At 35.6% G+C, this 26,136-nt stretch overlaps 1 protein-coding gene across 1 annotated transcript in view; it reads right to left on the bottom strand.

Annotated features, from left to right (window-relative positions):
• TMPRSS15 (transmembrane serine protease 15) overlaps positions 1–25,776 on the bottom strand; it is a 57,030-nt gene extending 31,254 nt beyond the window's left edge. The window contains exons 1-13 of the mRNA XM_086482357.1: positions 25,632–25,776; positions 23,230–23,360; positions 22,860–22,927; positions 21,974–22,018; positions 19,540–19,676; positions 17,790–17,834; positions 17,384–17,430; positions 17,153–17,156; positions 12,881–13,000; positions 7,080–7,188; positions 4,244–4,353; positions 2,393–2,530; positions 912–1,061 (exon numbers count right to left, since the gene is read on the bottom strand). Of these exons, the coding sequence (XP_086338483.1) occupies positions 912–1,061; positions 2,393–2,530; positions 4,244–4,353; positions 7,080–7,188; positions 12,881–13,000; positions 17,153–17,156; positions 17,384–17,430; positions 17,790–17,834; positions 19,540–19,676; positions 21,974–22,018; positions 22,860–22,927; positions 23,230–23,360; positions 25,632–25,776 (1,249 nt within the window). The remainder of the gene's footprint in view (positions 1–911; positions 1,062–2,392; positions 2,531–4,243; positions 4,354–7,079; positions 7,189–12,880; positions 13,001–17,152; positions 17,157–17,383; positions 17,431–17,789; positions 17,835–19,539; positions 19,677–21,973; positions 22,019–22,859; positions 22,928–23,229; positions 23,361–25,631) is intronic.
• Between the last annotated feature and the right edge of the window lie 360 nt (positions 25,777–26,136).

The raw sequence follows: 26,136 nt of genomic DNA, 5'->3' as shown, positions 1-26,136 counted from the left end.
CTGAAAATTGTTTAGAAAACGTGCATTTACTCAGAGACAGATGAATAATTTCTACCCAATAATGTGCTGAATAACATTTTTCTTTTCCTGGGAGTAACTTCTTCCAGAATAATTTGAAATTTTTTCAGTTATTTGTCACTGAAATAAGCTCTGTATAAATCTTACATAGAATACTTATAACAATTACAAAATCCATATTATGTTAATCAGTTTTAGCTGAACTGACAAATCAGCTGAGAAAGAGATTGTTTGGTTTTCCTGCTGAAACATTCATGATACACATTCAGAATCTGATTTCTATCAGTATTGTCTCTTTAATTGAAACCCACATTTGATATGATCAGTCTTACAATTAAGTCGTTTTGCTGTAGCGGTTGCTGGAGTGTTTTTATGTTTTGCACATCTGTAGAAAATCTGTATTTGGTGTGCCATTCTAACTGGGGACACAGACATTCTATGCACCCTGCAGGTCAACTTTATGTTAAAATTATTCTGTGACCATCATATGGGTGTCACCAGTAGATAGGGATGTGATAGAAGTGACTTCCCTAAAGTGTAACTATACTTTTTTTTCCTTAAGGTAAACATGCAATTATTTGACCTATAACACTTGCATAATAGAAGCTCCTTTCTCAGGTAAGGCACTTTGGCATATTAATGACATTGAAACTTTTCAATACCTCACACTTTAATCAGTTTATTTCTTCTTTTAGTTTTGGCGTATGTCCACAAGATGGCAATCAGTAGCATCAAATGTTTTGTCTGGTAGCCCTGGCTCATTTTTCTGGCAGAATAAAATTACATCCCAATAGTACCGCTACATAGAATATATTGTACATATGTGCAGTGGTATAATATAAGCTAAATCAAGCTTTTCCTTTAATCTACAAGCAACTTGTGTTCGATCTTACCTGACAGGTTGCCAAATGTATGATCAAAATCAGGACCACTCATAAAGGGAAAGGTAGGACCCTGAACTCTCTCCCAGTCTGAATCATCATCTAAATCTTGTATCCAGTAGCAAAAGCCATCTTCAAAAGTGCAATTGACTTTCTCATAATCTGTGAATAAGAACCTCTAGTAAATAAAAATGGTAGAGACGTTAAGCATTTTCTCAGAATTACGTGAGTGATGAACAATAAATTTTTCACTGTGTTTGAAAACTGGAGCCCACAGTGACTCAATTTCCTCTTCTATGCAGTATAATATAATTACTCAAAGAAATGCATCATTTGCACTTGTTAAGAAAATATATCGCTGAAGGTGCCCTACATGCTCTTTCACTCATGCATCAACTTTCTTTTTTGATCCTTCACCAGTAACATGGTGGTTGAATGAGAGACGACCCCTTGCATAGCTAGCACCAAGGGCTAACCCCACTCTTTTTTCTTTGCCAAGCTCTGAATTGCTCCAGCTGAAAGGGCTCACCACCAGAGCTGAATGCTCAGAAGTGCTGTGCCTCATGCACCCGGATGCCCTTCTCCTCCTCCTTCTCCTTCTCCTTCTCCTTCTCCTTCTCCTTCTCCTTCTCCTTCTCCTTCTCCTTCTCCTTCTCCTTCTCCTTCTCCTTCTCCTTCTCCACACCCCCCCCCCCCCTCCTTCTTCTCCTTTGTTCACATATATTTGCTGCAACATCCTCATCACTTTTCTTGGTATTTTGCTCAGTGTCTTTTCGTGGTGCCTTGAAGTGCAGGTCAGTCCCCAGCAAGGGCTTCCACATGACAAGAGTTTGCTGGCACCCTCCATGCTTCTTGCAGCATATCCCTTCCCAGTCACATTCCCTGTTCACATCCTGCTCAAGTTTTAGGAGCTGAAGAAGCGTTCATTTGTCCGATCTGCATCTAATTTTTTTTCCCGAATATTAAAGAACACCAGTGCATGAGTCCTATTGCTGAACTTTATTGTCACTGTAGATTTACTACACCTGGAATGTTCCCAATGCCTGTTTACTGAAGCAGGTGTTTTCCTGATTGTTAGCTTTACAGTTTGGGACTACTACTTGTGGCAATGAGTTAGTACACCAGAAACTCGGGAGAACAGGTTCTGTCAGGCGATCACAGAATAATGATTAGTGTCAGTGATTCAACAGCGTTCATTAGTGAACAATCTGATTGAGAGGAATTTGATGGAGATATGGCCAGTGTTTTACTCTTATTTAAATAGATTAACCTTGTAAGGCATTATCCTGCTCCTAGATCCAGGCCTGTAAACCTGTGGACAGTCTTCCTGAAATCAGTGATTTGATCTTTAATATAGTATGAAATTTCTCAAAGTGGATCTAGTTGGTAGAAAATAATGCTTCTCTTTTCACCTCTATTTTGTCAAACCTAATATACAGTTTCACCAAACTTACAGGATAACAAACAAAAACACACACACAAAGACCACTTACTGTTTAGTTCATTTGCGCTAAATGTGGTGTACGTTGCATAAAAGCCATTGTAATTTTCAGAATAATCGGATATAAACTGTGCTGTAGCCTCATGTGAAAAAATGTAAATTGTCTCAGGATTAGTCCCTGACAGGGAAGCTGAGAATAAATAAAGAATAACATAGTCAGAGAGTAAACAATCCCATGCACATTAAAATCCCCAGTGCTGTCAGAAAAATACAGTGGATTAGCATTTTGAGTCTTAAAGAATACTTTCCCTCTTGCTGTGATCCTGCCTACAATAACTTCAAAACCCTGAAGGCATTTAGGTGTTTGGCTGCCGTATAAGTATTCTGCACATCCCATCTCACATATCCATCAATATGGATATCAACTAGTGGAGAAACATCTCTTATGGTACACATATTCAACACTATAATCTTCATATACATGTTTATTATTCTGTAAATGTTTTCAAAATTTACAGATATCTACTTTGACACTCTAGAATCAGAGCATTGATTATACATTTTTTTATATATACTTACTCTCAGAGTTTAGTAATTAGCACATACACTTACAGATACTCAAAGAGTAAGGAAACTGTGAAATTACATAGGAATTTCATTTTGTGATGCATACTTAAAGGCATATAGCACAGGATCGATTGCAATGTCCTGAGAAACGACTCGGCAGGGTGCTAGGTAATCTCATCTAGGCTCCATTTTCCATCAAAGCTGGACCAGAAGATCTTTCAAGGTCCTTTCTGAGGTGGGCAGTTCTATGATTCTATGGGACAATGTATCTAAATTTTGACTTTAAATTCCAAATTAATTTAAATCCACTCATATAAATTCAATATGTGTGAAATGAAAGGATCGATACAAATCATACAGTAAAATAGTTGCTTCTCCATCTAAAGCTGATATGATACTAGGCAACAACAGTTAGACTAGTGACCATATTCAGGCTAAAGAAAATCCTGAATTCCTCACTGTTCTGTGACGGTTTTTGCCTCCACTTTTTCTGTTCTGAAGTCCTTGCCCAGTTTTGCATGGATAGAGGGTCTTTGCTTTTTTGAGGAGGATCTATTTACCTAGTTGTAATACTATATTTTTGAAACAGTGCCCAATTATTAAGGAAAGATGATGTGCATCATCTTTCACACTATTAATTATATATGCGCTATTTTCTTTCCTCCTTCTCAGGTTCTTTTACTTAAGTGGAGAGTCTTAATTTGGAAATGTCTTATAGTCCTTTCCTCTATATTTGCTATTTCCAACACCTGGAAATCTGCTGCTCAAACTCTATTTATCTTCAAGTACATATTTTCCACCTCTGATGGAATTCATCTGAATAGACTGAGTCCTGTGAAAAATGGGCAAAACCCTAGTTTTCCAGAATAAAACATAGGGACAGAGATAAGGTGTAATCAATATTTCAAGGTCTGAGGAAAGCAATGCCATGTTTGTAATGGATTTCAGGGAGTATCACAGTACTTCTCCCAACAGTTTCATTAAACGCTTTCATTTGAAGTTACAGGATCTTCTAGACAACATATTTCCAGTAAAAGGTGGACTCCACAAGACCGTGGCTCTGGTCAAGTCATCAAGATTGTTCAAATAAGATATTAAAAAAAAGTAGAGATTTTTTAATATATTAGTGAAACATTTATCTGGTCACTTCATAAGAGTAGACATGTATATTGAGATCAATTGTCTAACAGGGTAACTTTACACAGATGCATTCTTCCACTTAAATGTAGGCATGCAATTTTTTTCATTTAAAATGAAACATTCATTTAAAAAATCTTATTTTACCACTTAAATATCATTAATAGAAAAAGTAATATTAGCTGAAAAATAACCTTACCTCTTAAAATCTTGTTTTGTCCTATACCTTCAAAAATATTTAAAATGTCCGCATATTGTTGAGTATCAAAAGAAGTGAAGTTCAGTTTAATGGATAGCCCTTGAGGCACTCTAAGATAACAAGAGAAAAACAAACCACAAAACTAAAAGTCATGTTCTAATAATCTTTTTTTGACTGTAGTAAAAGTCATTGTGTGCTTGAATGATGTTAAGTTCAGAAATGATGCAAAATTACGTTGATCAAGATTATTAATCAAGATGACCTATTTGGCTAACTTCTAGTTTGCAAAATTACCAAAGGAATAGGGCATAAACCTTTTGTAACAGTACAACTACTCCTTTACTCACTGGAGTTAAGTATATTTTAGGAACTGAATATTCTAAACTTCAGAATGTGATATTCAGCTGAACAGTTTTTTGTGTGTTTTTTTTTTTTTCTCTGCATCTTATTAATTTACAGTTACTTTTTAATACATGTTATTAATAGATAAGATCTCACTGCTCAGGTAGACTTCCTAAAGTCAGAGAAACAGTATCATGTATCAATATGGATAGCAAGATATCAAAATCTGTCTCCTGAAAATACAAAATAATGTCTCTTATGACAAAACCAGGATTTGCATGAAGATTTGAGGATCTCAAACCCACTGTTTGGGAACATATTATCAAACCTAACCATCACTAAGTAAGTTTAATAACAAAAGTCACCTTAACAAAGGTGTGAAAAAATGCTGAGTTTTATTTTGCTTCAGTTATATTCTTTCACTAATCTATACTTAAGTAGTTCTCCCATTGCCTTTCCACTAAACATATATGGTAGTCCAAATTCTAAAACTCTACTATCACAATCAGCTTAACTTTCTATACCACTGTTTGTTGTTTTCTGGAACTGAGAGACTCAATGAAGAGAGCTTTTCAACAGCAGTCTGCTAGTGCTTGTCAGTACTGATTAGTAGAAAGTGTGAACTAAGTATCTGAATTTTTGCATTTGTTTTTTGTTGTTGTTGTTGTTGTTATGTATTTCTCCATAAGAAAAAACATCCTTGGTTTGAAAAGAGCAAAATATATAATCTTTCAGGAAGTTAATCTTTCAGGGAAATGTTGAGTATACTGCTCATACTTTTAAAAGGGGAGGAAATTACATCTTCACTTGGGGAGGAGTTAATGGGGTGAAAATGTAAAAGCTTTTCCTAAAGGCAATGGGAAAATCTTTCTAGAAAAAGAAAGGCAGAAGAGAAATAAAATTCTGGATGTATTATAGGGTGACTTTTAACACATTTTTATAGGGATAATAAAAATAATAGGACAAAATGTCTCTCATTTCTTGCTGGGAAACCCAAATGGTTCCCTTATAGAAACAATTCTGCTTGAAAGGGAGACTAAATTTGAGCACAACATTGAATTTTTCAGGCCTTTACTGTCAGTGTTGCCAGAATTTTTAAAGCAGATAACTGGAAAATAAAACCAGAGGGTTGTTTTTGTCATTGATCAATCTGTAATTACACAGATCTGTAGTACCTATACTATATTGTTTGCAATTCATAATTCTTTCCAAAATTAAGCTTTTGTTAGCTACATCTCTGGTATAGATATCTACCTAATACAATGCTGCTTCCAGCTATAGAAGTTTTTGAAGCAAAATTAACAGCTTAGAAGGAGGTAGTTCACTTAAGACACGATTATTTATTGTGCTCAAAATCTACCACACTGTGAACTGAGGAACAAGTCATGCTTATGTTCTGAAGGTTATAATCTTGTGTTTTTCCTATATTTTAAAGCCAGGTGTAGCTGGTAATTATTGGTGAATAGTATTGCTGAAGATGAGAAGGAAAAAATGTACTAAACGGAAGGAAAACCATGACTTTTTCCTGAAGTGTCAAGGTGAAGACAAAAGTCCTGAACAAATTCAAAGGCTAGCACTTTCACAGGAGCCTTGGGGATGACAAGTTCAAATCTTACCCAATTTTAAAGGCATTTCCTTAATCTCCATTGAAACACTTCTACCAAATTAATATTTCTCAGAATCAAAGAATGGCCATTATTACAAAACCATAATAAGAACTACTGCCTTTCAAAGCAGTAACTTCTGAATTGGCAGTCATTATAGGGATTTTTAGGAGCTTCCAACTTACAATCATCTAATTTATTTTAGATGTGTACTTTAGGATGAGATTTATCACATACTAAGTTTATTGTTTTTTCTCCCTTGCCCATGAAGTGGACCTAGAGTGTCAAAGTCAAATAGCTGTCCCTCCCTGTATGTAGGTATCCTGGATTATTCAAATTCTACTTCTTGTGCCTAGGGCTCCAAAGGCATTTGGTGCTATTTTGTCAAATGATACTCATATGCTTTTAAAACCTATCCTGAATGACTTAGGAGCACAAGTCCTGTTAACTCCCATATGAAACTTGTACCTGTAAATGACACTGGAATTCTTGAAAACTCCATGTGTTAGTAACATTTATGTCATATAAAACCGTTAGCTAAAGACTAGTATTTACTGTAATAACTTGAAACAAATATTTTGCAATTATTTTGTGTTATTAATTTTGAGCTTGCAAGTATGTTCCTGTGCATGCATGTAACACGTGAGATTTCTCAAAATCATACCTAGGAATTTTTGTAAGTGGGAAAATTATTGATATAGTTACGGGTTTCAGGCGTGCAAGTTTTTAAAGAAATGTTACATAAATACAAAGGAGAAAATGCTGTTACATATTGTCAATGCTAGCGTGTTTGGGAATAGAAACAAATGGTATTAAGTTGATGAGCAGGAAACAGTATCACCTCATAATCAAAAGAGTGTTAGGTAGAAAATTATTGGAAAATGGCTTACAGTATAATCCATTGGCAAATGATATTTGCGTTATACGGTTTTGGGTAATTCATAGAGTGAAAAAACCCGGAGGAATCAGTCAACATAAATTTTCCATCACAAACTGCAGCTGTAAAGATATAATGAAGAACATTTGTCAAAATGCCATTTGAAAAACAGAATCAGACCCAAAATGAGGGCAATTTTAGATATTCGTTTGCATGGATTACCTTGGAAATGCTTTGTGGGCAACAGTGGGAAGACAAAGTAAAACACACTACCAGCTTGCTCCCACTTCTAATTCCTGTAACTATTTGACCTCAAAGTACTATATGACAAAAAAGACAGTACAGATAACTCACTTGTAAATTAGAGAAAATCCAGCTAATCCAATCTAGACCAAAGCAATCCAAATAACTAAAATCCAACAGTTGGATTCAACTAGTCCAACTCTCTTTTGTTTTATTTTTTACATTCATAAGAAAACAGGATCTTGCCTTAACAGTTATTATCTACAGCTACTTTAAATCAGGAAACTATGTTGCACTATCTGAAACAATTTGATCCCATGTGAATAAAAGCAAGAAGGGATACGGTTGACTATTGCTATCTCTTTTATGAGCTTCCTAGTTCCTCGCGTTATATATTATTAAGTACTCAAAGAGATAAGTGGCTGTCGCAAGTTTCCCGCCAGTTATTGAATTAATTCATTTGCGGAAAATGTCATGCATCATCATAGTTTTTCAAAAAGCTTTTATTAGTTTTGTTTCCTTGGTTCTGCTATTTCATTCTACACATGTTCTTCAGTTTAAAAATCAGTTATTTCAAAAAAAAAAAAAAAAGCATTTTTAAGCCTCAGCAAGATTAGAAATGCTAATTCACATACAGTTATTTTATTTCAGCAAACACTGAAGCACTGTTGAAGTTTTTGCTGCACCTTTTGAACAGTATGTTAGGAATCTGAGGATGGGCTTTCTTCAGTTTTTTTCAAAAGCATCATAGAGCTTTCAAATAAAGATAAAAACAGTAGCAAAATCATCAATTTGAGGCAGATAATCAGAGCTTTTCATTAACATCAGAAATTAAATCATACCTATAATGACTATCCAAATTACGAATAATCAATCACATTGAAAATTAAATGGAAATTTTATTGAGCATAGTCCTCCTCTGGGAAATGATATATACAATGATCAATCAAAGCTCCTTGTTTGTTCATTTTATAAGTGTAAAATTCTTTCTGACTACCACTGTAGCAAACACAACATATAACTTAAGCTTTGTTTCAATCAGGCTCAGGCATGCATATTAAACAAAGACTGTGCAGAATGAACTTCACTAATGATGGTAAGTCTAACGCATGAGCTGGAAGAGAAAGATACTCCCTTTTGCAGTCTTCATGGCCTTTGAGAGGAAAACAGAACACATCAGATTTTAAATACATAGAGAAAAAGGGCCCATGAAAAAGAGAGATGCTATTCTATACAACCTTTTATCAGAATAGACTACAGCTTTAGAGCCAGGTATTGTTATAGAAGTACTTTTTCTGTCCGTTTTAATTCATGTGTTTCCTAGCCTTACCAATGGGCTGTTATTTACAACAATTTTCCATTGCGAGCAATAAAATCAGCATGAGAAGAAGGAAAGTGCCCAGTTTCTTATTAATGAAGTGTGCAAAAAAATGTGGTACTGTTAACAAGTGGTTAACAAGAGACATCCTGATCTAAAAAGGAACTCCTGCACTGGCAGTAATAAAAAGAGCTGTAGCATACTATTCTAATAAAATTAATGACAAAAGTTTGCTCTTGTCAGCAGTTCGTTTCTGTTCTTCTTGTTTGCTTTTATTTGTTTCTTCTTATCTCTTAAGTGACAGCAAGTAACTTGAAACAGGACAGAAAGATTCAGGCAAAAGTCCCTAGGCTGCTTATCTGCAGCCTAGCAACGGTCAGTGCTTAGTATCTCCGGAATAAGCAGGAAGATAGCTGGGACTGATCCTGTTTCCCTGAAGGACCCCCCAGTGCTTCCTCATTGCAGGGAGGAGGCAGCTGTGGTCAAAGGCAGGCAGGGTCACAGAACTCATTACATTTCTGCCTCCTCCTGGAGCCCTCAGAAAAGCCTCAGTTGTTCTCCTAATGAGACAGGAGACATCTTTTGTAGGAAACACTTTCACTGCTTCCCCCACATGCATCTTGCTGTCCGTTTCTATTTACTTATGTTGCATACAGGGCACGTTAGGAGGGATTAATCCTATTATCCTTGAATTGCAGGGAGAAGCTCCCCAAACTGGTCAGATCAAGCCCACATATTTTGCTTGACAGGACCTTTCTCTGCCAAGGGCAGTATATTACTTCCCAGCTTACGTATGATTAGTCTCTCTCAGTACTGTAGTGATGCTGTGAGGTAGGTAATCACAAAATGTTAGCCTAGACATATAATAACTGCAAAGAGAGTCTGCAGAGAGAAACAGCTCCTGGGATCAGCCTCCAGCCTCCCTTTCCTTATACTTATGTGCTACATGGCTCCTTTTCAGCAATGCCAGCCGTTATTAATAGACGCTGTTCAGACTTTGACATTTCTCTAGAGACTTTTTCATTTGAATTACTAACTGCACTTTTGCAATGCCTTTTGTTACTGCACTGCATTGCAGAGCCAGAGAGAAACGTAGCAAGATAATTTTAATCAATAAATCAAAAAAAAAATGAAAGTGTTCAGTTGTCTGAATCTCTGCTGAGAATCTGAACTTTTACTGAATTCTGTCTAATGCAGGCCGAGACTATTAAAATTCACCCTTGTGTCCTGTGTTTTAAACCCACTACCATATTCTAAAATCAGAAGTACTAAAGGGAATAATAATCAAGATGAAAAAACAAACCAAGTTATTTAAAGGGCACCAACTCTTTTGTGTGCAAGAGCACTTGTAGTATGAATCACAAATTGGCTGTAAATCTCATTGTGAAACTCTGAAGCACTTCTGAAAATCTAGACATTTTTAGGTTTCATGTGACTGGATTGAGTTACTAACTAGGGATGGGACATAAGCGAAAAATCAAAGAGGTAGAAAAATTAGCAGGCATCCCAAATGTGCATACAGCTTATTGCCACTCATTCCACTGGTTTTGCAAAGTCTGCTAAGAAATCTAAATACAGAAATTTGGAAAAGCTCTGAGTTTTTGGATGGAAAAATTTAAAACTGAAAATGTAACATAAAAGTCATGCAGCAGCAATTTGTCCTCCAGCCAGAGCTGTATTTCTGTAAGATTATGAGCTGAAACTGATAAACTAATGAATGAATTGCTTGGAAATACCAGGCATCGATGAAGATGAAAGGGGCAAATCGTCTAGCTCCCTGAAGTGGACTGTAACTGTAGCTAGTTTTCTTATGACTTTCTGTCTATTTTTATTTGTGTGTACATTCCTGAAATTTTCATCTGTTGTACATACATTTTAGTGACTGTTAAAACGCTGATTAATAATATCCTCAATTACAGAGGAGCAGGGCCTTCACAACATATTTGGCAGAGATTCAGAAAGAGATGCAAATCAGATCCGAAAGATCCAAAAGCCATGTGCATAAGAAGCTATGCCTCAGCTGAAAAACTGTACTCAAGCACAATTCATCACTTAAACCACTGTCTAGCCTCCAGGGCACAGCTGAGTTATATTTACCTAGCTTTGACTGCAAGTGGATGAGCTTATTTTTGTCTGTATCTACCAATCTACAAATATCAATTAAATTCTGTCCTATATAACAGGTCTGACCGTAATATCTTTAGTAAAATGTGAGCAAGACTTGTAAACTCAAATATAATCACTCACAGTAATGAAAAAGCACTCATTTTGATGAGGTGTCTAATACCTCTGTTTCTAGAAGGATCTGCACATTTTTATTTAGTTATATCTAAAGTAAAACAAAATTAAAGAAACGAAAACAAAATAAACAAATACCACAAACAAAATCCGTGGCTCAAAACAGTATGATGGTAGAAACAATGACTAAATAACTCTTCGGGGTTGTGCTACCTTAACGCTCGCAGTGGAACAAAGGTCTAGCTGAGGCTACTTTAGGACCTTCTGATTTCCTCAGCTGCAGTGGGACTTGCTCAGAGCACATCATTGTTATGATGTAGCTGGATGCAGCTGTTATACTAAATAGACATGTGGATGTATTTCACTGGATATTCTACTGAAGTTTTTTGATGGGTTTTCCCCCAAAAGTTCAGCTAAGTCTCTTTTCTGAGTTGGCTGTACTCAAAAAAAATAGAGATGATAGGCCTACAATTCACCTTTTTTTTTTTTTCTGAAGAAAATTCCACTTCTAGCAGAAGGGGTCAGCATGTCACCAGCCTTCAGAAACAGGCTTGAAGATTTTTTTAAAAAAATTGGTCTTTTACTTCCTTGTTTGTTTTTAAACCAGAGCCCGGCACTTTACATGTTTCTGAAAGCTCAGACCAGACTGTCCCCACCATTATTCTCAGGAAAGCTCAGGACACTGTTCTTACAGCAGAAAGGAAATGAACTTTCCAAGTTTCCTGCACCGAATTCTACATTTAAAAACCAAACAAACAAAACACTGAGGGAGTTAATTGTTCCAAATTCCCCTAAAACTTTTGCAAAGTCCTTTTTACAAGAAAACTTTGCAGATATTAACTGAGAGCAGAGACTGTGAAGAGCAATGCAGACCACGTTAACACACATGCCTCCCCACCAAAAAGCTGCATATGCACTTTGGTAAGCGGCAACGTAGTCAGACTCCTTGACACAATTTCAGAGTGTGCACTGCTGCATGGAACAGCAGCCGCTCTGCACAAAAAAGTGCTTAGGGAAACTGGGCAGTTAAATAAAGACAAATAAACTCACTGGCACTGAAGGATATAAACTTTTTCCACTAAACACTAATCAGGTTTCAAGTTTGTAAGATTTTCATAGAATCACAGAAGGGTTGAGGTTGGAAGGGACCTCTGGAGTTCACCTGGTCCAACGCTCTGCTCAAGCAGGGCCACCTAGAGCCAATTGCCCTGATTTTCACGTCATCGTCTTGCATCTCACTGTGGTGCCAGCAACTCAAACATTTGTGTTGGAGTCAGACAGACACTCCCATTCCCTAGCACTTGGTGCAGTGAGATGCAGATGGGAGGCCAACAGAAAGAGTTAGAGTTCCTGACAGGGCTCCATCCTGCAGTGGCAGCAGTCACACTTGTCTGCCCTGGCTGTAAAATGCTGCCATTGCCCACCAGCCACCCCCACCCTCCTTAAGTTTCTGCATGTACAATATCAATGTATCTGCATGTACATAGTAACCTGGAGAATGCTGTTTGTAGTGTTCTATATGATGATATTCTCCATGCTGGAATCAAAAGAGAAACCTCTCTTCTGACTCCAAATATGCCATTAGGTGGTGTCTGATACTAGGTAATGTGACTTCATATCTGTATAGGGTCATCACTTTAATTTATATTTGAAAAGAACATTATTTGATTTTACTGGTACACAACTACACATCAAATGTCTATATTATTTTATAATTTACATTATATTAATGTATAGTATTAACATTTATGCAGTAAACAATTTCTGTATTATTTTATATTAATATAGCCAGATTGTAGTATTTCTTCATTATTTATTAAACATATTCTTCATTAATGAGAATTTTAAAGAAAATTGTTTCCATTTACTAGATAATGCTTTAACAATCACTCACTATTTTTAGTAGAATTGATTTGGACTTCACTGTGTGGTTTATTGCCTATAAACTATTTACAAACTACTGACAGGTTTAAGTATGTTTAAAAAGACTGCTTTACATAGGTTTACATTCTTACCACATCTTTTTTCAGATTCATCTGAACCATCTGGGCAGTCCAAGACTCCATCACAAAATAAATCTTTTCTAATGCAGGTTACACCATCATCACAGAGTTCATCAAGTGGCAAACACTCAGCTGGAATGTTAAAGACAATAGCAATAACAGCACAGCAGTAATATAGTTTCACTATAAAGGAAAATTGACTTACCTCTGGTTACTTTACACAAATCAAATCAACCACTGTATTGCGTTTTACAAAACTGCATTTTTGGAAGCCTGGAATGAAATATCATATACTAAAAAGATAAATGTGGCACAGAACAGAGGAAGTTCTCAGAGGTGACATATTTTTTGGATACTATGCTTGATGTAGGGCTGGAAGAAAATTTCCATGAATTCCCATTTCCTTCCTCTACCCAAATAAACTACTTTATGCAAAAATAAATTACATTTTCCAATTTCTTATGCTTGAATAACATGAGAAAACTGTACTGTGGTTTAAATAACAGTGAAATATCTCTGGTTTTATTTGAATACAATTTATTTTAGTTTCTCCAACTTCAACACATCTCACTGTTGCACTTCATCATACTAAAGAATCTTGGGTTTTAACCAGTGTATCTTGAAAATGAAAGCCTTTAAGACTTGGAAATACTGGGACTAGCAGAAACACTACTCTTTTCAGATTTGCAAATTAAATTTATAAGTCAAGAGCAAATATCAGCAAAAGGAATATATGGCCAGAGCCTTAAAATTGTGGAAGCTCACTAACAGTGTTTTCTTAGACAATAAATGTTCATCCACTGCAAACATGCTCTTTTAGTCTTTAGGCGGTTTTGGTCTTAGACATCTTTGTAATTCAAGTAGGTCCTATTAAAGTGAACAAAACCACGTAGCTAAAATAAACTGTGGATAACTACTAATTTAAAAATTATTGAAAATTGCATTAAATTCTATGGAAACTATTCACCTAGCACTATACATGTTGTTCCCTTTCTTTGCTTCAGTAAATGCTTACTGGAAAAGGCAAAAATTTCTTATGCAAGAGGGGAAAATACTAATTTGCGAAACTGATCTTGCAGCCTCTAACCATTACTGCTTGATTTATTTTTTCATAAAACTGTTAGTTCTGTAATCAGATTAAGTACACACTTGTATGATATTGTATTGTATATCTGTATAAGTGACAAAGACTGAAATTGGTTTGGATGTATTGTAGCATTTCAAAGTGCTTTACAAAACACTTCCAGTGTTAGCAATGCAGTGCAAAGCAAAAGAGCTGCCATTTTGCATCCAGTCGGTAACTGAAGCAAACCAAACATACTTTAGTCAGGTGTTGGAAGTGTTACAGTAGCAATGACTGAATTGCCACAAATGAGCAGAGATGAAACTGTGCATTTTGGCCCAGAACAAAAACCAGCTGATAATCTAGGAATATGTTTTGCACAAGCCCAATATGCAAGTAAACATTGTTTGCATACAACATATTCTGTTCTAGTTTTGTTCTTCGATTCAGAAAACTAACCAGCATTGCCACCTACTGGATAGGAAAAAATGAACATTTTCTAGTAAAACATTCGGACTTCATTTTTTAAACAGCAAATTACCTTAAATTGCAATGTAATTGCTATACTCAACTAAAAAATGGCAGTAAATACATTAGACGCATTTGAAAATGTTTATAAATGTCATATGTATTTCACCATTTAATAAGGGTAGGGGAAGTTTTCAAACATCTTTGGCTTTCTGTCCATTGGAAGTCATGTGAGAGTTTGCTAACAGCTTTGAGGTTTTTTTTTTTTCAAAAAGCCACAAGAAATATTAGGAAACAAAAATGAGCAGTCAGTATGAGTGTCAATATATACATCAATATACACAATTCATATACCATTTTTGTAGAATATACTGTCTTAAAAGTCCCTTCTCTTTGAAGATGTCTCCTTAGTCAAATCAAAGGTAAACCCGCATATTGTGTGTTTGTAGGAATGGGATGTGAGAATTCAATTATGAAAGAAGAGGCTGTACTCAGACAGTGTAATTCAAAGATCTCAGACTGTTCCATATAACTTCCCTGCTTCTCCCCATATGTAGTTACCTACCTACAGTTGTTGAGGACTTGCTTGTGGTGAGTTGTCCTGAACCTAGGCAAACACAACTCAAGGTTAGAACTCAACTTCTTGCTCTCTGGGAGCACCTTTGCAGTCGCTTGGGCAGAACTAAGCAGCAGCTAGTCTGCTTTTATATATGCATTATTTGCTGTATCCCCAAATCCCAGCTTAGGTAATGATATGGTAACACCAACCTGAGTGGCTTGATCCTGAAGGACAAATTCACAATAAACATGAGAAAAATAATGTAGACCCCAAGTGTATTTTAAATCTCATTCTTTTAGCTCCAGTCACATGCTTTTAAATAACTTCAGAAGACTTTTGAGTTTTTTTCTCATTAAAATAACAGCAATGTTTTCTTGTCTTCCCCTGGTATGTAAAAGTTCTGACCTGAAGTTGGTGTCAGGGAGTATGTAATTAGACTCATGGCATCTGTTGAAAACAAGACAAGTTATGACAAATTTGATATTAATACTAAAATTTATATATACATTTTCTTATAAATAGCATTGCTCAATAAATCAGTTATTGCAGTGCGAGGAGAGGAGCCTCAAACCTATCTAGTATTTGTATATTACATATAGGCATACATACATATTTGTGTGTATACATATTTACACATGAACAAATGCCTAGGTACATAAGTATATTTGTATTAGTGATTGTGAACTGCAAAACATTCTGGAAAAACGGAATGCTTATTTATGATTGTTACAAAACAACTTCCACTTAGTGCTGCTCTTAACAACAATCACTGAGGATGCCGCTGGTGTTTCTGGCTCCCAAATAGTATTTTTTTTTCCTCTTTGAATTTGCATTAGCATCCCTGTTTGCTATTTTTACTTTCTACATTAAGACTCAAATATCTAAGCAGGATGATGATGTCCTCAGCTGGAAAAGATCCCCATGTCAATACAGTTAATGGATCCTGTGCCTTAGTTTATAAGATGAAGGTCCAGAAGGAATAAAGTGAGAGATGTAGTAAGGCCTTCTCTATAGTTTGTCCTCTATCAGTTTTGCTGGCAGACGTTGCTGATCACTGGCCATCACAGACTTACTTTTGTTAGCTGTTCTTTCTCTCCCAGACCTACAAGTGCACAAACCTGCATGAGGACTTCCTACAAATTTTCTATCAAACCATTCATATTTAGCAAACACTATTAAGCTAGGCTAGGCCATTTTGTATTAAATGGAGCATTCTATCCCAGCAAATTTAAGGACACAGTTCCTCTGGCAAAGAGAGAGGAGAGCCCAGCAGAAGGTGCAGGGAGAGTGTAGCTGCATGGACATACAGATATATTCAGAGAAGGAAGCTTTGTTCATACCTTCACAGTAGTTTCCAAAGTCTTACATACACGTGTATCTACCTGCATATCTGTCTATATATTTTCTAAAAGACAGCTATTTTGGAAGTAATGAAACATTCAAAGACCTAAAACATGGATGTGTGCATGAGCAAGCAATTCTAATGAAACAGTTGTCAGAAAGCTACGTCTTGAAGACTGTTGAAAAAAATTGGAATTGTTACAGGCACTCCCAAAAGTGCACACACAAGCTGACAGCAAAAGCCATAAAAGGAAAAGCACAGGACAGTGACAGAGGCATCAATGGCATAAGCAGAAATCACAAATGGTCAATTACTGTGAGATCTCACTAAAGTGACATGTGAGGTGGATAAGGATGGTTTTAGGTCAACAGAGCCAAACCCCAAACATCCAGCAGATGTAAACATACCAGATATGGTAAAACTTGGGTATATACCAGGATTCGGACTGAAACAGAAAGAGCAAGGAGGCAGCTAGTGTTAGCAAACACGAAAGAATAACCCCAAGCAGACCCTAGACCAAGGGGGAAGGAATCCACACCAAGAACATTATTCCTATTCCAGCCTGGGGTGCAGAAACTCCAACTCTTTTCCCCCTTCCTCTGGCACCTCCCCCCTCCTCCCAATTTCTTCTTGAGGTTGATTAGTGACATTGAACTTAGGACTCAGGGGAGCATTGAGATAGCACACCAGAGGTGGGGACAGATAGGAGAAAATTTGTATGTTAGCAGTTTTAATTGTATTATTTGGAATACACTGGGAATTGTGCATTTTGTACTATACATCTTAGGAGGCCTGTAATTAGACTAATAACTCTTTCATTGTTATGGCTGTAATTAGACTATCAATAAATACTTGACTCCTATATTCATAGGTGCATTTCTTTAGCTCGCATAAATTATGTGATGTTCCTGGTCTAGTACCCTGCCCCGGAGAATTTGTATGTGATAATTTGTTAGCAGTTTCTATGTGACAGCTCTACCTGCATCTCGTGCTACAAAGCACTTCCTGTATTATTAAGCAGTCTGACTGACTTTTGGCAGGTTTATACTCAGCGAATTTGTGAGACCAAGGAGTTAAGTCTACTACATACCCTATCGTCATAAGATGTCCAGTGATAGTGGTAGGAAAGTCTATCGATCAACATTATTCAGCATATTGGTAACCACAGCAAGACAGTAGTACTCCTCAGACTCATCTACCTGTCTAAACCTAGGAAAACTTTGGCTTGTGACTCAGATGGTTGATGGAGACTCAACTTTTGTTTTGATCCACTAATTAAGCTCTTAGAGCTTTTGCAAAGACTTCAGATCACTGCTTTCTCAAATGGTCAGAAATGATGAAAAGCTGCTATCACTGAATGGACCCTAACAGTCAAGCCCTGACTACAGGCAAAGAGCTTTACTAAATTACATCAGCTGAAAAGCAAGTCTTGTTTCTTCATGTTGTATTGGTTACAAAAGATAGTTTCTGTTTTATGAAAGGTACTGACCTGATGAAGTTAAAGGCATCATTGTAGTAAGATTTTCAACAGCTACTGGAAGAAAGCAAGTTCATTATAAACTTTTATAGCACAGTATCTAGTTTTACACAATTCAGAGAAAGAAAAGTAAAAAAAAAAATCGACTGTGGCTATTTCTCTTTGAATCATTATCAGTATCCCACTTCTCTCCTTTTGACCATCTCGCCCTGTTCCCAACCTTTTCTCAAACTCTATGATTTTCCTAAAGAGGAAATATTAATCTCTTTCAATCCTCAAGCCCTATTCATTGTATTGAATATGAAATGTCTTCATCTGGGAAATTTTCATCTTGGCACTTTTTATACTATCGAGATTTTCAGAGCACCTGTGTCTTATAGGACAGTATTTAGATCAGATGAATGAGTTAAAATTAACCTGGGATAATTTGCAAGAAAGAAAGTCACTTTTAATCACTGTGAAATCTGTCATTTCAAGCAAGTCACACCTGTGTTGTAGCTCCCTCCCTCTCTGAAACAGGAATAGGACTTCTCTTGCAGAACATACTGAGATATAGGATGCAAGAATGCCATATATGATTATGGTTGTTAACTAGTTACAGTTATTATTTTACTGAAGCACTCCCGATGGAAAGGACAGATGATATGCCATGTGAAAAGATACATTTTAACGATCCACAGCAAGAAAAATTTGGCTATTTCAAAGTTCATCAATATATATACAACCTTTTAAAAAACTCTTCATAATTTTCTTTGGTGGCATTTTTGAAGTATAATGAGCAATCACTTTCCACAGTGATATGCAGTTATTTAGAACAACTTCTTATACGTGGTGCAGGTAGTAAAGATAAATAAAATCAAGATTCAGAATTTAGCCTTTGAATATCTGAAGTACTTTGTAAAAAATGCACCTTTTAAAATAGAGTAAGACACATTGCACACCAGATGTACCACTCCTCTTGAAGCAATCAGTTGCTACTTAATAGTATCTCCAGCAGGTCCACAAATGTCAGCTAATCAACTTCCACTTCAAAGGTTTGAAATTACTTTTTATCCTCATCCTCAGTGAAGGTCCGTTTTGAAGTTTATTGTGGTAAAAACAAAGATTCCTATTGATCTTGTTTGGCTTCCACTTAGGCTTCAATAAATTCTCCTGTACTTACATAAACCCACTGTATTAGTATATTTGCAATATTCAAAACTACCTAGTCTTTAAAGTGACATTCCTTTTTTTCCAGTTAAACTTTATCTAAGCTTTAGAAAATACGAAATCAGTTCCTTGGCTGTACTTCTCCAGAAGCCACACTCTATATTCAATTTGTTGTTCTTACTGACATCTTTTCAATCAATGAGTCTTCACTCACTGTGAGGCTGAGCCATTTTCCTTATTCTTTAGCAAAACAAAATGATATTTGCATTTACTTATGAAACTGCACAGTTGGGATTTAATTGCTTTAATTTGAGTGATAACAAAATAACAAATGTTATGCTACATAAAAGAGATGAAATTGAGTGGTTTTCACTGGAAAATCATTACTTTGCCCTCCTTAGTGAACATACACAATGCTGACTCACACTTTCTTGTTGTCAAAGTTGTAAATGGTTCTTTCAGCTGCTACTGAATATTCTGTAATGGGGAAGGAGGGTAACCATGACCGTAAGTAACAATTCCTTTGCTGTTTGTGAGCCAAAGTTTTCATTCATGTTACCTGTAGTTCTCAAGGATTTATATAATAATAATAAAAAATGTTTACTAGCATTACCTGTGACTTGTATGCTGTTCACATCAATTTTCAATGTCTGGTTAGTTTTATTTGCGTTGATACCCAAAACCAGCTCATTTTTTACTTTCTCAACTGTTACCATCTGGGTAAAATAAAGATTGAAGATCACAACAACACTGGCAATACAAAACAGAGAAGGTGGTTAGTTACGCAAGTTAATGAAGTAAATCTGTATGACTAATCATCTAGACAGTATTTCGTTCCGTTTGCAAAGTCAGAGTATCTTTAAGTGTTGGCTGGCAAAGATGACACATAAAGAATCACCTCTTAATTATCAGGTAGCTTTGAACCTTGTAGAAACAGGCTTTTTTTTTCTTTATCTACTCTTATTTTCAGTGTGGAAAAAAAAAAACAAAATCAGAACAACACTCATATCAATTGCTGCAATGGACCTGAATTTCAATAAACCAAAGGAGAAGTAGGTTTATTGTTATTCAACGGGTCTTCTACTTTAAGCCCTAAAATATTGATGGTGAACCTTGAAATGTTGTGAGTATTAAATAATACATTCGTGTTACAAAAATATAATACAAAGTGATCACTTCTATAAAGCAAACCTCTTCTATGGATTCTGCATCTGTGAGGATCTGCTGTGTGACTGCCTGGATTCTCATAAGGAAACAGTAATGGCTGAGAGCACGGGTATTTTGAAACAAGTTGTTAAACTGCATTTAACTTCTATGAGGCCTGAATTTTATCCAGAGTGCTTTCTGTTTACTCTCTCCCAGACTTTCTAGATACTATTATTGAGTTTTATATTTGTAGCTAGATTAAGGTAGTGTCAAAGTATGATGCTTGCTAAAGATAAAGTTTTTTTCCCTTTACTTAAATTCAAGTGTAAACTTTTTTATTCTGAAGTATTTATGCTACCCAATTGCAACTGACTTAGTAGGGCTTTTTGACGAGGGGTGATTAATCCTGCCATTTTGCTGAGCATAGTTTGCAGTTTGCAGTATATGGAAACACTCTCATCTTTAATTTGTTACGTTTCTGATAACCTCTAGGCCATGCTGAGCAAACAAAAGCTTTTATTGCTGTTCTTGTGACTCAGTAGAGTTTGAGGGTGAAGTAACAAACAGATTACCCAAAGGGGTAAACAGTTTTTAAATGAAAAAAGTCAACTAGAAAATAATTTTGGGGACAAAGTAATATTTCAAGTATTATTTCAAAGTAGAAATGAAGACAGATACTTACTGGTATATTTAAAACCAGATCGCACATTAACTGAAATCAGATTTTCTGTGATTTCTGTGGTATTTGTGTCAAGATATGGGGGTGGAATTGGTTTTACCAAATATAGATGTTTACAGTGCAGATATTTAGATTCCTACTGTAGTTGATGGAAAGAAATAAGACATTCTTTGGTATAATTGCTCTCTCCCTATAAAAGGCACTTTAATTGACCGGACGAGAAAAATCTAAAAACCCATCATTTACAAAGAGTCTTCAGCAACTAGCTCAGAGTTGTCTCCATCTTTGATGCCCAAATTTTGATGGGAATAGTCCCATTCTTTTTGCAGAAACCAATTGTGCTGATTGGATCTACCTTCACAAGGACAAAAACCTGGAAGAGACCTACTCCTACCACTGTGTACTCCATTCCCTTGATGTTTTAAAATCCTTCATAAAGTGATTATACTCCACCTTTCTAGCTAATTAGGTTTATGCCTTCACTATTCCAGTCAAAAGATTGCTCTAATTCAAATCTGCTTCCCATTTTCAACATACATGTATTGACAGTTGGCTAATCTCCATTTTTCTTTTGCAAGCACTATCATTCAAATGAACTATGTCCTCTGAGTATTTATCCATTTTATGAATTTATGGAAAACATTTTTATCACAAGAACAGCTGGTATCACAGAATCACAGAGTTGCATCATCTGCTGACATGTAATGTGTATTTTTCTTAATTTTGTGTCTCACCTACAAGACAACTAATTATATCATTCATTTCTCAAGGTATTCCAGTTCTTCTAGAGTCTTAATATTTTGTCCTCTGTTTTATTCTTACCTATCATACTTTGTCATCACATCTTTCTTTATTTAAAACTTAAGTTACTAATGATAATGTGAGATTTGCCCCCCAGTCTAAGCAGCTTTCCACAAGCAAGCTCAGCACAAACTGATACCCTTTCTTTTCTAGCTAGTTTCCTACCTACTTCCCTGTCCTTACCTTTCCCATTTTTCTTTATAAATTGACAGTCCCAGGGACTATTACATCTTTTTTCTTCTAATGCTAAATGATGTTTTTGGAGGAAAGATATGCCTTGTAACTTCATACGCTCTTTCGAGGGCCTTATCCAATCTCTAATGTACTTTTTCATCTATTCTGTACACAGAAGAAATATCTAAATTAATAGGATCATTGTCTCTTGCACATATTTTAAGTAAACTTTGTCATATGCAATTACCCAGCCTCTGATTTCTTGAATCTTTCATGGTCATCTTCAGATTTCCTGTAGAAACAAAAAATCAATAAACCAAAACACAACACAAAAGCATATGATTCCCCTTGAGTTTATAATGTTGTGGATAGGATGGAAGCGTATTCTGAAACTGTTCAATAATGGGAGACAGTATTACAGACATTTTGCTGAATCAGGACCTCATTAAGAACAGTGCAGATGGAATTAACACTACAGACCTCAGCGCATATACTGGACTTTTTTCCCAGCTGGCCTTCAGTAGGACAACCAACATAATAGGACATTGAAAAATGAAGTCAAACAAGCTTTAATAAATGAAGAAGGTTGTACTGTAACTATTTTATGGACTCTTTAGGACACACAGTGTGTAGCTTTACCTGCTGTCAAATGACATACTCATTTGCTAACACCCTAAGGAATTTGAGTTAAGTGGATTCGTGTCCATAGGGACATATGAACGTATGTCAATTCATCTGAGTTTATGCCAGCAGATCTCTAATCTGAACTTTCTTCTAGATGGCAAGGGCCAGCAACCCTGCAAACACAGCACAACCAATAAACCTGGGGGGGGGGGGAGATTTTAGTAATTCTTTAAAATATAAAAGTGTCGTGAGTTGATTTTAGGGCTTAGCCTTACTTGTTTGGTCAAGGCATGGACATAGAGGAGTCCAAGAAGGAAGCTTGCCCAAGTAAACACATTGGTGTCAAACTTCCCACGGTAACATTTGGAAGATATAAGGTGTGATGGGAACAAAAAAGGATGTTTCCAAGGATCTCTTGAAAAGCAAGGTATTGGTCAGCACGGCTGAGAGAAATAGCTAAGTGAGGATTTTTGACATTTTTTCGCAAAGTTTAAGTAAACTGTACCTACTTGAACTGGGAAATTTCACATCTCTCAAATTCATTTTTCAGGTCACTTGCTTGAAAGACATTTTGTATCTATATGGAAAAGAGAAATCTTGAACCCATGTAATAACTAAAAATACACCCAGTTGCACATTGCATTCATGGTTTTAATACTAAATATTTTTTCCTTCCCAGATCTAGACTACAGAAGCAAACTTTTTCTTTGATGCTTCACTGATTTTCGCAAATAAGGAAGAAATTGAGTTCTGATCAGGCTTAGGTCCAGAAATATCTCTTTTTGGAGAGAGGAAAATGGCATCAATAGCAGGTCATGTTAGGAAATTAATGTACCTATCAAATATGCTTGAATCAAGCAGAGACCAATAGGTTCTTACCAATTGTTCAACATCAAACGCAAGGACTTTGAAATCAACTGACGATCTGTTTTGCAAAGCAGGAGTGAATGATGTCCCTGAGAGTATTTTAAATGTTCCCATGTAGCGATGAGTATTCCCATCTGCTTCAGCTAGATAATTAAAAATAAAAATCAATGTTTGAATTATATGGAAATAATTTAAAAACATTACATTAGATTTTGTTCCACAGATCATCAATACAACAACTTTCAGCTTTCTGTTTTGCTTTGCAATCAGAGATGTTTTGCCTAGTGCTGACTTTAAAAGTGATAGGCATTTTTCAATGTTTGCAATAGTCACGCCTGTAAACATATTTTTATTAACACCATTTGTCCCTGGTTCTCATTACTTTCAAGTCTGTTTTCAGTGCTGTTTTCCAGCAGCACTGTGAATAGATAAAGGGGACAATGGTATGTCCAGTTGATCTAACACAAGGGACAAAGATAAATGGGAAGAATAATAGTTTGAATTATTATAGAGTGAATTATGGAGGTTTTGTGTATTCTCAATTAAAAATATTAGGAATTATTACTTTACACTTTCTTATTAAATACTGTGCACTTTTTTATATAAATGTTCATTGGTTTTGATGACAGCACTGGAAACACTAGTGTCAGACTAGTTAAACTATTTTTGACCTGACCGTTCTTACCAATACATGCATGAAATGCTGGGAGGATTCTGAAGAAACTAGGTAACTGGTCCTTACTGCAAATTTATTCTTGATTTTTAATGTGTTACAGCATATGAGGTATGCATAAAGCAATTAATTAAACATTAAAAATATTTCCGCACTGTGTAACACATTGGAAATTTTCAAATAAGACTTGAATTAATGTGGTTGATAATGATATAAAATGCTTTTTGCTTACCAGTCACAGTACCAGTGGTATTTTTAGGTTGTGTTTGAAGGCATTAACATCCAAGACAAGTTTTAAGACAAAACCAGATAACTAATAAGTGCTATAATAAACAGCTTGTGATGAAGGCACAACCTAGTGACACCAATTTGCTACTATCAACTAGTAACAGCAGACTACTTTGAGCTTCTTTAAAGGCCATTTATCCTTACAGCAATTGCAAATCTGTTTAAACAAATGTTTGTAAATAGCAAAGGCCTTTTTTTGTTATGTGTGTCAAATATAATTTTTTAAATTATTGCTTGTACACGATTAAACTCTTGCTTATTTATCTTCTAAAACCTAAGTCATTAATTTAAAGCCTGTCTCTAGATGCAATAATATACCATCATTACCTTTAAGATCATTTTATTTTACTGGAATGTAATAGCATTCTGGTAAGAGGAGAGGAAAGTCAGCAGGGAGAACAACTATTAAAATGCGGAATGAAAAACGATAGCAACTAAAGGAATAAATATGAATATTCCAACAAAACAGGTTTTTTTAAAGTATGGCTTACAGCTAGTATAGTCTTCATGTACTTCAGTACGAAAAAGTATGGATTTTTGGTTAATAAGTTACTAAAAACTTCAATGTATCAGAATTATTTTTTTCAACTATAAATATCATTATAATGAAAAAAATGTGTTTCTTGAATCTTTTGCCTAACCTGTTTCCTTCACCCCATTTCAAAACACTTTTTCGCTACTAGCCGTGAGAGCTTGGTGGACCTAAGCACATTTCCGTCCAATCAAAAATCTAGATGTACTGGGGAGCCTAGAACTGAACACAATACTCCAGGTGTGGCCTTACCAGGGTAAAATTAACATACATCCCCCAGATCTTTAAACAAAATTTTGGTTCCATTTGAAAATCATCCTACACTGATTTTTGATTTGATTTACTTTGAATATTAGTAGCTTGATTCTATCACATTCTGAGCATTGGCTAAATATTAAGAATGACTTTATGTAAGGCTGGGAGCTGACTGTCTAATGCAGGATCTCTCTCACAATAAATGACTCTAAAATCATTTTTTATCATGAAAATGAAAAGGTTCCAAGAGATGTAGAACACCTAAAACTTCCCACAGACTTCAGTGAATTATCAATGACTTTGAGTCAAACCTCAAAAAGCAAAAATTCACAATTTGCCACATTACTTTCTCTAGATGATGAACACAATTGAATAATCAAAGCTTTATAGCTTGGATTGCATTCCAGGGACCTCTCCCAAAATCTAAACCACGAAAATTTATTTCTATGGCTTTGGGACATGCTTCAACGGCTTGTATTTTTGCCATAAGATTGTTCACATCCATTTTCCAGAGTAGGAGAGGAAGAAAGCATAACACACACACACACACCAGCATTAAAAGCACAGCATGAAATATAAAATATAGTTACAATGACAATATCACTGGCTTCAAAGTCTGAAAATCTACTGAAAACCCCCTGAAAAGGTTAAAGTTTGGCTACTTACCTCGTTCTAACTTCTGGATTGATAACCAGGAAAGTACAAGCAGTCCAACACAAACACACACAAAAATTGCAAGCAGAGAAGCAAACAAAATTTCATAGTAACTAAGAGGGACATATTTCTTATTAGATGATTTTTTCAGCTTCATTTCTGTCTTGAAAGCTTGTATTAAGAACTAATAAAAGACACAACATGGACAGATATTTATAGGAGACGCTTGTAAATTAATTATGTCATAAAAATTCATTGACATAGGTTTTTACAACATTCCAGAACAGTCATATTCATGCATAAGATATGCAAATATGAAGAAATGTCTTCAGAAAGGAAGCGCTTAAGATTATGTCTCAGATAAAGAATAAGCAAAACCACAGAAATGTAAGGTTGGTCACTGGATTTGCACTATTTCTTGTCATCTGTTATTTTTAACTGAAAATTAATATAAAATACTGCCGTCAGATTTACTGCTTATATAGGATTTTTTTGGTAATTTGTCACAAGCACAGTT

This window comes from Leptosomus discolor, chromosome 1 (genome assembly GCF_034619465.1).
Source record: "Leptosomus discolor isolate bLepDis1 chromosome 1, bLepDis1.hap2, whole genome shotgun sequence".
In the NCBI taxonomy this organism is placed as follows: domain Eukaryota; kingdom Metazoa; phylum Chordata; class Aves; order Leptosomiformes; family Leptosomidae; genus Leptosomus; species Leptosomus discolor.
The sequence above is the reverse complement of the archived record's forward strand: the minus strand, read 5'-3'. Positions and strand labels throughout refer to the sequence as shown.